Here is a 14,379-nt window from a genome sequence, read left to right on the forward strand (position 1 = left end):
TTGGACTGCAAGGAGATCAAATGAGACAATCCTAAAGGAAATCAATCCTGCATATTCATTGGAAGGACTGATGCTGAAACTCCAATATTTTGGCCAACTCATTAGAAAAGACCATGATGCTGAGAAATATTAAAGGCCAGAGGAGAAGGGGATGACAGAGCACAAGATAATTGGATGGCATCACTGACTCAATGGACATGAGTCTGAGCAAGCTCTGGAAGGTGGTAAAGGACAGGGAAGTGTGGCCTGCTACAGTCCACGGGGTCACAAAGTGTCAGACATGACTGAGTGACTGAACGACAATAACAATGAAATAAGCACTTTCACTTTAATTATGAGAGTAGCTGTCAGTAACACAAACCCTATATCCTTAAAAATAAATATACATGTGTGTATGTTCATATATGTAGGTGTGTATATGCTTGGATGTATACACAGAACATGGATGTGCTCTGAGAACTTGTATAGCACAAAGCACATTTAAATGTTAAGTATTTCATTTTTATCAATAGCCTGAACAACACAGTGCTGAACTTGACTAGTTTGAAGGAAGATGGTGATATTCATAACCAGTAGGTTATGAGATATTGAAATAATAAAGGATCAGCTGCATTTACAAGGATAACAAAATGACTAGCCAATTTAGTGCACTGGTCATCTCACGGAAATAACTGTAAATTTAAGAAGCTATGATAAAAGTGAAAAAGCATTCATGACAGTTATTTAATGGTCCGATTTCTGTGAAAATGGCAGTCCTCCAGAGAAAGTCAAATCAAATATTCTGGGATAATATTGCTGATATCAGCTTGTTCATTTGATATTTGAGTCTTCTTCATAAAAGTGTAGCACAAAATGTATTTTTAAAATCTCTGCTTTTTAAGCTCTTTGCTTGGTTGTCTGGCAAGTGGGAAGTATTTACACTTTCAATTTGTCAGTTTTTTACTATAATGAATTAGAATAGTTAAAAATGAAGAAAAGAAAGTCAAATCAGTTAGCTATTTTAATATTTATTCATGACTGAAATACAGTGCTGTAAATATAGTTTTGATCTTTACATCACCAAATTTATCTTTAAGAAAAGGTCAGAACCAAAAGAAAAAAAAATGCTGTCAGTCCAATTGGAAGTTACTATTTAGTGCTAGCCTATGCACAGACTTGTTACACATTCTGAAGGAGACTTTCTGAGAAAATTGTTTGGAGTTTATTAATATAATCAGACTCTGTCATCCTTAATCTAGGGTAAAATAAGCAAACATAGTCTATTATTCTTCATCCACTTCATCTTGCTTTGTTTTATATCTTCTTTGCTATGAAAATTATATAAATTATGCAACAGATAAATATGTGATGATGGTAGGTCATTGCTTATCTAATGTGCGTATAAATCACCTGGGGAATCTTGTTAGGCTTCACATTTTGATTCAGAAGGGCTGAGTGGTGGTGATGGTTTAGTCGCTCAGTTAAGCCCGACTCTTTGTGACTCCATGGACTGTAGCCTGTCAGGCTCCTGTGCCCATGGAATTTTCTAGGCAAGAATACTAGAGAGAGCTGCCATTCTTTTCTCCAAGGGATCTTCCCTACCCAGGGATCCAGCCTGGGTCTCTTGCATTGTAGGCAGATTCTTTACCAACTGAGCCACCTAAGGAATCCTACCCATGCTGCTTGTCTGAAGTCTATGCACTGAGTAAGAAGGATCTATAGTGTTCTTGCCTGGAGAGTCCCATGGATAGAGGAGCCTGGTGGGCTGCCGTCTATGGGGCCGCACAGAGTCGGACGCAGCTGAGTCGGACACGGCTGAAGCGACTTAGCAGCAGCAGCAGTAGCATAGGGTCTATGGTTATTACATCATGTAGCACGGATATACACACACATGGTCAGGTGCTGAGGGTGGGGTTACACGCCTCAATTTGGAAGTCATGCTGTCCTCCTCAAAGGCAGCATATTCTCATGTCTGAGCCACACAAGGCCCTTTTTATTTTATTTATCAGTATATTCTTTACCTCATCTCTCCTCTTAATGCTTTAATTCTGAGGATCCCAGTGTCGAAGATTTCTGGTCTCTTAAGGGTTATCTTTCCTGATTCCCAGGTGATTGGCATTTGCAGTATACACAAACATTTCATTTGAGTTTAAAAGAATTACATCTCACCACACACACAGCTAACATATATTCTTTATATACAGATGGGCTTGAAGTGGGCACCAAAGATTTGAAAAAGCATAATGAAGAGCCTACATATGTAAATATGTACAATCAGAAACCATTTTACTAATTTTTAACCTCACTTCTAAATTTCAGCCACTGTGGTTTGGCTCTAGGCCTCTGAGCTCATGTATTGTTTTTATTTCAGTCAATCATGTAATCACAACCCGTCAGTCTTACCTGCGTTGTTCAGATGTAGTAGATGGGATGACAGTCTTCTCATAGTGAAATTATTTATTTGTTCTTTTTCAAGCAGTGAGTCAGTGATGGAGTCAATTTTGGGACTCTGTATATCCAGTTTCTTCTTTCTGCTGTATGCATGTGGCATTGTATTCAGGACTGGATTATTGAATGAGAAGGATGAATTTGGATCTTTATTTGGGTTACAAAGAGTTCATAAAGTGAAGAGAGAACTAGATACCTACTAAAATAAAACTTAGCGTCAGTCTTTATTGAGCATACAAAATGTACAAGGTATGATATAAATGCCACAATCTGAAAGTTAAAGTGCTAAAATATAATGTCATGCATTTCCTGGATGGTACTTTTTGTGTCAAGGTACATAATCCATCTGATTTTCAGCTCACATCGAATGGATTCTTATAGTTTATAAGTGTTTTAAAATATAACTGAGAAAAAATGGTACATGTGTTTGGTTTTATTCTTAATCATATAAGTAGATTAAATTCTCTTAGTTCTTCAACAAAATAGTTTTTTTTAAATAACTTTCATCTGTAATTTACTGTTAGTGTCCTCCTGTAAAGTCCTTCTTTTAGTACCTGCTCTTTGAAATGAACTGTTTGTCAAATTTCCATTAAGCTGAAGGTAAAAAATTAATGAACCACTTACTTCAGATATTTCAAAACTAATGCAAGTCTATTAGTCATGCAATACAAGAAAATCAAAGATGTTGGTTTGTTCAATTACTGTTTAGGCTTCATTCATATTTAACTTTTAAATGCATTGTTTCAGATGCTTAATAGAACATTCTGGAGAAAAAAAGGAATGTAGTTATTTATTTTTATTTTTTATCTCAAAAATAATTTTATTTATATAAATACTTTTTGTAACCCAGAGCAGTTAATTAGTGAGTTGATGGGGGTGGGTAGGTTTTGAAGGTTTTGAAAGTAGTTAGCTTACAAGAAAGCACTAATATATAACAAGCATAGAATTAATAGAATTCTAATTAGTTTTCAGTTGTACCTCTGCTCCAATTTATAGACATTTAGAAAACCAGTAAGATAGGGACATTGAATTATTTTTCAAGGAATTGTTAATTCATTCCTCCCTCCCTGCCTTCTTCCTTTTCTTTCCTTTTCCTTTCCTTTCCTTTCCTTTCCTTACTCCATTAATTACTGAGCTCTTGTTATGATCCTGGCAATGTGCTGGGTATTGTGTGTTATGTAATGATGGGAAAGACTTGCTCCTTTTCTTTAAGGAGTTTAGAGGAGACAATCAATGTGTTTTTGCATAGTGATCTGGTAATTAGAAATGCCAAGCACTGAAAAAAAAATGCAGATAAATCACATAGAACTGAAGGTGTCAGAGAAAGTTTCTTATAGAAATGAGTTAAGCTTTAGAGGAAATGTATATTTCAGACATGTGCAGACACGTGATACATAAGAGAAGCAAGTAAAGTGGAAGAAATGGCTTAAGCAAAACATGGAGGATATAAATCACAGAATATGCATGGGGACAGTTTAAGTATTAGCATAAGATATATGGAGAGGGATGGTAGGAAATAATGTTGGAAATATCAGGTCTGAGATTGTGAAGGGCTTTGAATGGCAAGTTCAGTTTGGAAGTTCAGTATCTGAATTGAGGAGAGGTGAATCACACAACATTTCAAGAAGTTTCATTTTGTGTTAGCAACATGTTAGCACCTAACATCCATGAAAACTGCAAAATAACAGATTGTACATTTGTTGCAAATACTGTCTCATTGTCCCTACACACTGGAAGTTTCGAAGGCAATGGCTGAGGGAGGAAATGCATGCTGGGAGAGCCAAAGTGAGATGGCTACATCAGGAGGACCTCCCAGCTGGCTTGCTGAGTGGGCCACACTGGTGCCTTAGAGCACCAGCAAGGAGCAACAGCGACTTGGGACAGCAGCTTCCTTTTGGCCTGAAAGTCCCCTTCAGTTGCCCTCAACTGGTTGCATGGCTGCTTACATCTTCTGTGTGAACCACGCAGGGCTTGATTCATGGGCGTAAAACCCACACTCAGAAAGACACGCACTTGATTCAGTTCCCTGCTATTGCCGTGTTGAAGTCCTTCCTACTTTTTTGATGGAGAGTTCCCACAGTGTCATTTTGCTCTGGTCTTGTGAATTACGTGTCCAGTCTTGATACTTTGACATGAACATGGTTAGGAAGCAATGAACTATGTTATGGTCAAAATGCTTGGTCGTATAGCCATATAAAAAGGAGTACTAAGTTATGAGACCAGCTTTGTGTTTATACAACAAAACTGATCCTAAGCTTAAATCTTACTACTTTTTCTTCAAAGCCATGACTTCTGTGGCTGCCACAGCTAAATATGTTTTAGCCTTGTGGTTTTCCTGATGATAAATCAAGGAAAGGCTTCCATATCATATTGTGTCATTAATAATCTGCCTCCTGGAGCCTGGATACCAGTATTCTCGAGTTCTGCACCCCCTGCAGTCCTATCAAATTAAATTCTGAGAAAACCTGTGGCAATGATTTTCTCTAATAAAAGTTCTGAAAAATACAGCTCTGCGTTCACAAACATTATTGGCTGCCTGATAGTCATTCTGTTGTGTATTTCACTTTCTGAGTCAGTATAAATAATATAAACTGAATAAAAATGTATTTTTTGTTTTAGTTTTTTCCCTTATGTGGAGTTTGTTCTTTTCATTCTATTTATTCTGAATACTTGTGTAATTTTCTCTTGCTTGTGTTACCATAGTTGTTTTTCTCCTTATTTTCATTTAATTTTTATTTTTTCAAAGTTATAGATGAATATAAATAGAAATTTCTACAAAGCTTAGACACATTTATAAAAATGTATCACCTTCTCTCATCCTTCCCTGTGTTTCTCTCTGCTTTGTCTATATCCCCAAAGCAAGCACTAAAATGCTTTCAACATTTTTGGTTGTTACCTATTTTTCATATTTATCTCACTGCCTCTCAAGAGTATGTTTAAGAGTTGAACTCATTTTTCAGTTGTATCCATTATATTGACTTACCACTATGAAAGATATAAAGATTTCATTTTCTTTCATAGGTTTCCATGTTCCCTCAACCCTGACATTTTCCCTTTTTTCTTTTTTCCTGAAGAATGATGTTTATTTTTGTATTAAAAAGTCACTGTTTACATTTCTATGGGGCTTCCCAGGTGGCTCAGTAGCAAAGAATTTGCTTGCCAATGCAGGAGACACAAGAGATGCAGGTTCAATCCCTGGTCAGGAAGATTCCCTAGAGGAGGAAATGACAACCCACTCCAGTATTCTTATCTGGATAATTCCATGGACAGAGGAGCCTGGCCATGGGGTCACAAAGAATGGGACATGACGGAAGCTACTACTTAGCATGCACACAGGCACACACCTGGAACGAAGGATTCTGTGCACCAATGAGAACAAGGCATCTGAAGGGTCTTAGCAACCATCGCACCATCCCATTTAAAGGATCGGAGATACCCTTCCCTGTGTCTGGCATCTCCCTGTTCAGTGTCCCACCTACAGTCTCTGCTGGAAGGAGGACCAGGCGCTGTTCATATTGACTGAATGAGTGAGGGGTTCAGGAGGAGAGACTCCTTCACAATCAGAATTTGACCAAGCCCTGCTGTTTTCAGCCCTTCCTTTACCCCCTTTTTAATAGGTAGCTGATATTGTCAGTTCTCAAGTCTCTCTGGGTTCTATGATACAACTGCATTGCTTTTCAGCTTCTTCACTCTGCCGGCTTAGGTTTTGTTCTCCTTGGTCTGTCGTATCGGTTGACACTCATCTGCTTTCCAACTTCTAGTGTCTTACTACTAGTGTGTCTCCTCTTCTCTTTGCCCCTGTGGATTGATGCTTTTCTATCCCTTTGCTGTCATTTCAGTAGCGAATGGAAGTAAACACCTCTGTACAATCTGCCGTCATGAACTAGGTTACATAATGCTATTTGGACTGAATTTTTCTTATCAAGTATCTCAAATCATTTTTAACAAGGAGACAGTATAACTAAGGAGTAAACACACAAATGAGTTAAAAAAAAAACTTACCACTCATCATTTAAATACTTATTATAGAAAACCTGCTCTTCAAGTGTCTTTAATTTCTGTTTGCTAAGGATTCTGTTTTTCTCTTTTGAATACAGATGGAAGCTTTAGACAAAACCGATCAAACCTCACCTCTCTACTAGTGCAGCCCATTTCAGCATCTCTTGTTGCAAAACTCATCTCTTTGCCAAAGGATAGAACCACAAACGGTGCCTGTAGCCCTCTAGAACTTCCAAATAATGGTAAAGTATTTAATGTCTTTCTGTGTGTCTTATAGTTTTTATAAGGCCCATGATCAATTTTAATGTTTGATTGCATGTTTAGGATTATTCTTTCTCAAAAAAAAACAAAAACATTTTTGTTGATATGAGCTTCTTTTTCTCTTCTCTGGCTTTTCGAAAGTAATTCTATAAAGATTGAGAGTTGACCAAGCTGAGAGATTAAAAAAAGAAGAAAAGAATTTTGAACTGCAAGTAAGAAAAGCAGCTTTACAAATAAAGCATTTTGTACATTCATGAAAATCTGCTTAACATCAGTTCTCAGTTTCAGCTTCAGCAGGCTTGTTGCCTGCCAAGATTCAGTGGATAGCAGTCAGCTATCTGTGGTATGAAGTCTTTTAGTAGAAAGCATTAAAGCCTAATTCCTGCAATTGACTAAAAAATCCCTCTGTCTTTACGCATCGTTGCTGGAGAGATGCTTCTTATACTGCAGAGCAGTTTGTCAGGCCTAGTTGGACCACACAGGATAAAACTGAAGTAGTTAAGCTACCTGTGGTGGGAGGAAAGTCATGGGCTGCATCTTATTTCTGCCTCCAGCCTCAGCATTAGACTTCTAAAGGAGAGACTCTCTTTATATATTGTTAATTTTGTATCTAGTTGGCTGTGAAATTCAACTTGAGGGGTCCCTTTGGTGTCCAGACCCAGAGGCTCAGATACCCATGTTTTATCTCATTTGTTTTCTCCTGACAACAAAAGCATAAAAAAATAAAATATGTTTTGAAAAAGCCTAAAAAACTTTTAAAAAGGCCCTGAATGCATTCAGAATTGCCCTTTCTTAGAGACAGGTTTTTTAAAGTTCTGTAGATTGAGAACCTCTTAAACTGATTATTGATTGAACATAGTAGGAACTATAGAAAACAATGCTAAGACTTCGTCCTCAAAATAGGAAAGAAGTTCTTGAGAAGCTTTTTGTTTAGCTTTTTCTATCTTCTAGTCTTAGCCCCCAAATTTGATAATGAGCTCTATTTGCTAAAATATGTAATTAACACTATACTAATAATTTCCTTGTAAGAAAAGCATCAGACGTTGAAAAGATCAGACTTAAGTCCAGATTTAATTGATTGGTTTATTCAATAAACAGTCAGAGTCCCTCCTGTCTTAATCTGTAGAAGGAGATCCTGATTGCCTCAAGTCTATCAGCTTATCACATCAACCATGTAATGACAGCTGGTTCAAGGATGATGCAAACTTGGCCAGAGACATGACTCAATCTCTGGACTTTGAGCAATGGCTAATTTTAATGGTAGAACTGAATAAGAAATCATATAACTCTGGGATACTTTGGTCCTTCTGAGGACCTTGAGGGCATAATACCTGGCAATGGAACCAAGGTGAGGAAGGGGTAGATGAATAATGTAAAGAGAGAGAGTGTGAGAGACAGACTAACTCTTGTCCACATCATTTGATACCTAAATAAAGCCTTGTCTGAAGCCATAGCTACTGAATTAGCCATATATATGCCGATACATTACCTTTTTAAATGTCAACTTATTTGTTTGATTTTCAGTTACTTATAAACAAAAGTCATGCCACTGATACTGTAAAACTTATACTAAACTAAAGAATTTCTGCATGCATATAACAGGCTCAGCAAAGTGTAGTGAAGAGGATGTTATTTATATGGCAAGTCCTGGGAGAACTAAGAAAATTATATAAGGGATAGAAAAACAAGCAGAAGAAAAACAGATTTTTTTGCATTGACTAAATAATTAGATATTGATGCCATTTAATTTCCCATGACCTTATTTTCTGTAGGTCTTACTCACTGATTATATATTGTCAATCTTTGTCCTTGAGAGTCAATCAATAGCTGGGAATTTGAATTTTCATATATCAATCTGAGCTTGTCATTAAAAACCATGACTGCAGTGAAAAAAAAATTAGATGAGAAAGTATAAAATCCATTAGTATAATACAGAGTGGAAAGCCTTAATCATGTTAAAAGAAATATTTTAATATGTTTAAATTACTTTTGATAAATAGAAGAAAATGACTTACTATGATGCATAAAACTTAGCATCATTAGTAAATTTGGATCTAAGTAAATTTGGATCATATATCTTCAGATCATATATCTTCACACATACATAACTATATGTAACTCTTATTTCGGTATTCATAATTTTATATGTTCTTTGTTCAAAATATTTTTATCAGAAGAATTTAATCTCTTCTGATTATGTTTATAATTCTTATACACCTAAAATGAATTTTGAAGATCTATATTTCTGATTTGTTAAATTAAAGTATGCATTATTGTCATTTCTTGAACAGTAGTGTAAAAAGATGTACTGAAAATATTATCTAAAAACTTTGGTCATTTTACAATTTTTTGGCAAATAATACAAATTAGCTTTTGAGGAGACATCCACTAACAAAAAATGTTAGTAAAAATAAGTCTAGCATTGTTGTTTTTTGCATCTGAGACTAATCATATTGTTCAGTGTAGCCAGTGCTGCTGTATGTGAAAGATTCAGGAGTACGTTGTGCTATTCAGGTAAAAAAAAAAAAATGTCTTGATCTGTGTGTGTGTGCATGTGTGTATATGTATGTGAAGTAGACAATGGGATAGTTTGGATGGGAATAGCTGCCCACTCTAGTATTCTTGCCTGGAAAATGCCATGGACAGAGGAGCCTGGTGGGCTACAGTTCATGGGGTCAAAAGAATCGGACATAACTGAGTGACTGACACTTTCACTTTGGATGTGATATGGTGTGGCTTGGCTTTTGGAGACTTTGTAGAAGAGAATTCCCCAGTAGATCTGAAGTAAAAGAGAATTGAAAGCTTATTTTAGAGCAGCATGGGCTTTAATAGCTTCTAGCCATCAATATGGAGGAAAATATCTAGAAGAACATGAGGAAAAATATAATTTATTCAGACAACTCCTACAAAGCATTCATATAGGTATGATGGCCACTCTTTAAAGAATTCAGTGAGCTAGATAGACTGCTGTAGGAAAGACTGATAGATCTTGTGACAGATGCAAGCTAGATGTTAGGAATCACTAAACTATACTGGTGATACCCCAATTTTATGCCTCTTCAAGCTGCCAGTTGCACAGTGAACCTAGGAGTCTGAGCAGGAAGCTGACAACAGAGCAATCTACAGAACTAAAGATCAGCCTTGATGAGCTGCCAGTCTGAAGTCCTCAGACAAAAGGAAGAAAAAGCTTCAGAAATCACTTTGAAGGTCTGTTCATCAAGGGTCTTAAACAGAGTGAACATAGGTGGGAAACCTATTGTCCAAAGTCCACAGAAAGTACAGTCATGTCTCTGTTTCCCAGGGAGTACAGGTTGGGTTTACAGAGGGTGACACAGATCTGTCATTTAGCAGAACTTATCGAGTTTCCAGCTTTCCATCCTGACAGCTTTGATTTTGGGAAATGATTTAGCTTGGATCCAGTCTAGAGTTTTGTTTGGTTGTTTGCCAGGAAGACTTAAAGACAATTCCTTTAACAAGTATTTTCTAACTTTTAATGATTCCTCAGCAGTTTTTAGAGGGTCTTGCATTCTTATCACATGTCATTTAAGTACATGTCACTCCTTCCAAATTATGGAAGTTCCAACTAAACTCTGAAGTTTATATATAAACCCATCACAGCATACCCTACCTTTATATTTTGAAGATCATTTTTCATAATCCTTTTTTCCACAATGGGTGACCATTGTTATTTACTATTCTAGAAACTGCCAGAGATTTCTGAATGCCTTTCTGGGTCTATGTCCTGCCATTCCCTTCATGTGTCTAGTTTTTCACCATTATTTTATTCAGTATTATCCACATATGTCTTGCAAGTTGTAAAGCCACAAATTCCTCTAAAACTCCATGTAAGTGCCACCTCCTCTATGCAGCACCCTTTGGAATTCTACTCTGGTTGGAAGTGCCCTGACTCTCTCTGCTATGCTTTGTATGTGTGAGTCGCTCAGTCGTGTCCGACTCTTTGCAACCCCATCGACTGTTGCCCACCAGGCTCCTTTGTCCGTGGGATTCTCCAGGCAAGAATACTGGAGTGGGTTGCTATTTCCTTCTCCAGGAAGTTATTAATGTATGCCATGTAGTATGGGGATATCATACTTTTCTGAGGAAGAGATAAGCAATGTGAATTTTTGTTAGAATGTATTGTTTCTACTTTATTTCTATATTATTTCAATTCTTTCTGGTTTCCTTTATAATCCAGTACATATTCAATGTCCCGTGAGACTGTAAAAACAGTGTGTACTATATAAATGTCAGGTGTAGAGTGTTATACATGTCTATTTAAACCAAGCATCTTAGGTCATTCAAATATTTTGCATCTTATTTTGAGCACTACAATCTCCCACAGTAAGTATTTATTTTATCTTGTAGTTCTATTAATTTTTGATTTATATATTTTGTAGTCACTTCTTAGGTGTTTATAAATTCAAATATATCAAATATTCCAGGTTGGCTAAAACAATTATTAGATAAAGTTATCTTTATATCTAATTTGATTTGACCTGATACTAATTTAGCTACTTTAGCTTTTAAGTTTTTTTTTTCAGTCAGTGTCTTTATGCTATATCATTTCTTACTTTCAACCTTTCTGTGTCTTTTTTTAGCATGCCGAAAAAAAGCAAATGATTTGTATTTTATGTGCAATCCAATCTTTTATCTGGAGCATCTAATCCATTATATTTAATGTTATTACTAACATATTTATGCTTATATTTTTCACCTTGATTTGGGTTTCTACTTTGTACCACATATTTTCCTTTTATTTTGTATCTCCTTTTAGTCTTATATTTTTCCATAATATTTTTTCCTCTACTCTTTTAGAAGTTATCAATACTTTTTGTATTCTTTTAGAGTTACCCTAGTATTATTCCTTCTTGGGTATCTCCTCTCCTGCTCTGCTCTGTGGTACATCTCTTGGGAGGGAGTGGGAAGAGCCGTCCTTTAGGATTCCTACTTCATGGAGGAAGAGTCTCTTTTTTGGAAATACTTTCTTCTCTCCAGCTTGGAGAGGCCCAGGGGCTTTTCTTCTGACCTTTGTAGCCCACAAAGCTATCAAAACTAAAAAGTTCTCCAGGTTTAATACATTTCCCTCAGCTTTATTACTTTACTTATCTGGGTTCCCATCACAACCTATATTTTCATCTAGTAATTCCTTACTTTCTTGCTAGAACGTAGATGCCATTAACAAGATTTGTTACATATTTTATTCAGCATTTTAAATTATGTTTAATGGGAGAGCTGGTCTGAACATCTGAGCCCACCATGTTACTAGAAAAGGCACCCTACTCTCATTTCTTTCCTGGCAACACAAATGAATGACTCAGTGAAAATACCCAAGTTGCTCAACGTATAAATCAGGCTGTCATCAGGAAATCAATGATGCACTAAACTGTGCAATCCAAGGAAATTTAGTTAGGGGCCTATGGAGAATGAAAATGGAAACAGAAAAGGGATGACTAGTTATTATTCCTTCTAAACCTAAAGTGAAGAAGTGAAGAAAAAGCAAGAGACTTCCAGAAAAACATCTACTTCTGCTTTACAGACGATGCCAAAACCCTTGACTGTGGGGATCACAACAAACTGTGGAAAATTCTTCAAGAGATGGGAATACCAGACCATTTATCTGCCTCCTGAGAAATCTGTATGCAGGTCAAGAAGCAATAGTTAGAACCGGACATGGAGCAATGACTGGTTCTAAATTGGGAAAGGAGTATGTCAAGTCTATATACCCTTTTTATTTAAATTCTATGCAGAGTACGTTATGAGAAACACTGGGCTAGATGAGCACAAGCTGGAATCAAGATTGCCAGGAGAAATATCAATAACTTCAGATAGGCAGATGACACCACCCTAATGGCAGAAAGTGAAGAGAAACTAAAGAGTCTCTTGATGAAAGTGAAAGAGGAGAATGAAAAAGCTGGCTTAAAACTCAACATTCAAAAGCAAAGATTATAGCATCTGGTCCCATCACTTCAAAGGCAAATAGCTGGGGAAACAATGGAAGCACTGACAGACTTTATTTTCTTGGGCTCCAAAATCACTTCAGATGGTGACTGCAGCCATGAAATTATAAGATGTTTGCTCCTTGAAAGAAAAGCTATGACAAACCTAGACAGCATATTAAGAAGCAGAGACATTGCTTTGCTGACAAAGGTCCATCTAGTCAAAGTTATGTTTTTTCCTGTAGTCATGTATGGATGTAAGGGTTGGACCATAATGAAAGTTGAAAGCCAAAGAATTGATGCTTTTGAACTGTGGTGTTGGAGAAGACTCGAGAGTCCCTTGGACTGCAAGGAGTTCCAACCAGTCCATCCTAAAGGAAATCAGTCCTGAATATTCATTGGAAGGACAGATGCTGAAGCTGAAGCTCCAATACTTTGGCCACCTGATGCAAAGAACTGACTCATTGGAAAAGACCCTGATGCTGCGAAAGATTGAAGGCAGGAGGAGAGGGGGATGACAGAGAATGAGATGGTTTGATGGCATCACTGACTCGATGGACATGAGTTTGAGCAAGCTCCGGTAGTTGGTGATGGACTTGGAAGACTGGCATGCTGCAGTCCACGGGGTCGCAAAGAGTCAGACATGGCTAAGCGATTGAACTGAAATGAAACCTGAAGTGGCAAAAAAAGAAAGTAGTTACAGGAACTGGCAAGTATTTTAGCTTCAGGAGAGGCTGGCCTGTTGAAGCTGTGGATTTCAGCTATGGAATACAGTTACTGCCAGCAAGTGACCAGTCAGAAAGGTGATGGAAAATAATCTTTCTCTCTCACTTGATGTTTTCCATTTGCTAAAATCAGCTTGGAGCCAAGTGTAAAGTAGTCAGGTAGATGTACTCTACAGAGGTTAGCTTCCTGGGTCAGAGAGCTGGTTAAAGAATGAACACAGATCCGGAAGGACAAATAGAAAATATGCAGCATGGAGTATTACAGATGACTAGCCTGCTGACTAATATGATGATTTGTGATATGTAGACTGTTCAGGCTGAAATATGTATAAAAATATGTTAGTTTTCACTCTTAGATACAAAGAAGGTGAAAGCTATTTTTTCCTGGTGTTTCAGTTCAGTTCAGTCGCTCAGTTGTGTCTGACTCTTTGCAACCCCATGGACTGCAGCCTGCTAGGCCTCCCTGTCTATCACCAACTACCGGAGTTTACCCAAACTCATGTCCATTGAGTCAGTGATGCCATCCAGCCATCTCATCCTCTGTCGTCAACTTCTCCTCCTGCCTTCAATCTTTCCCAGCATCAGGGTCTTTTCCAATGTCAGCTATTCATATCAGGTGGCCAAAGTATTGAAGTTTCAGCTTCAACATCAATCCTTTCAATGAACACTCAGGACTGATCTTTAGGATGGGCTGGTTGGATCTCCTTGCAGTCCAAGGGACTCTCAAGAGTCTTCTCCAACACCACAGTTCAAAAGCATCAATTCTTTGGTGCTCAGCTTTCTTTATAGTCCAACTCTCACATCCATACATGACCACTGGAAAAACCATAGCCTTGGCTAGATGGACATTTCTTGGCAAAGTAATGTCTCTGCTTTTTAATATGCTGTCTAGGTTGGTCATAACTTTCCTTCCAAGGAGTAAGTGCCTTTTAATTTCATGGCTGCAGTCGCCGTCTGCAGTGATCTTGGAGCCCCCAGAAATAAACTCTGCCACTGTTTCCACTGTTTCCCCATCTATTTGCCATGATGTG

The 14,379-nt window shown here is 37.3% G+C and overlaps 1 protein-coding gene across 8 annotated transcripts in view; it reads left to right on the top strand.

The window, feature by feature from the left end:
* NAALADL2 (N-acetylated alpha-linked acidic dipeptidase like 2) overlaps positions 1-14,379 on the top strand; it is a 1,495,786-nt gene that overhangs the window by 1,025,482 nt on the left and 455,925 nt on the right. For all 8 annotated transcript variants that reach the window (XM_043875325.1, XM_043875329.1, XM_043875328.1 and 5 more), the window contains one exon: positions 6,525-6,668. In XM_043875325.1, coding sequence (XP_043731260.1) covers positions 6,525-6,668 — 144 coding nt within the window. The remainder of the gene's footprint in view (positions 1-6,524; positions 6,669-14,379) is intronic.

This window comes from Cervus elaphus, chromosome 19 (genome assembly GCF_910594005.1).
Source record: "Cervus elaphus chromosome 19, mCerEla1.1, whole genome shotgun sequence".
Taxonomy (NCBI): Eukaryota; Metazoa; Chordata; class Mammalia; order Artiodactyla; family Cervidae; genus Cervus; species Cervus elaphus.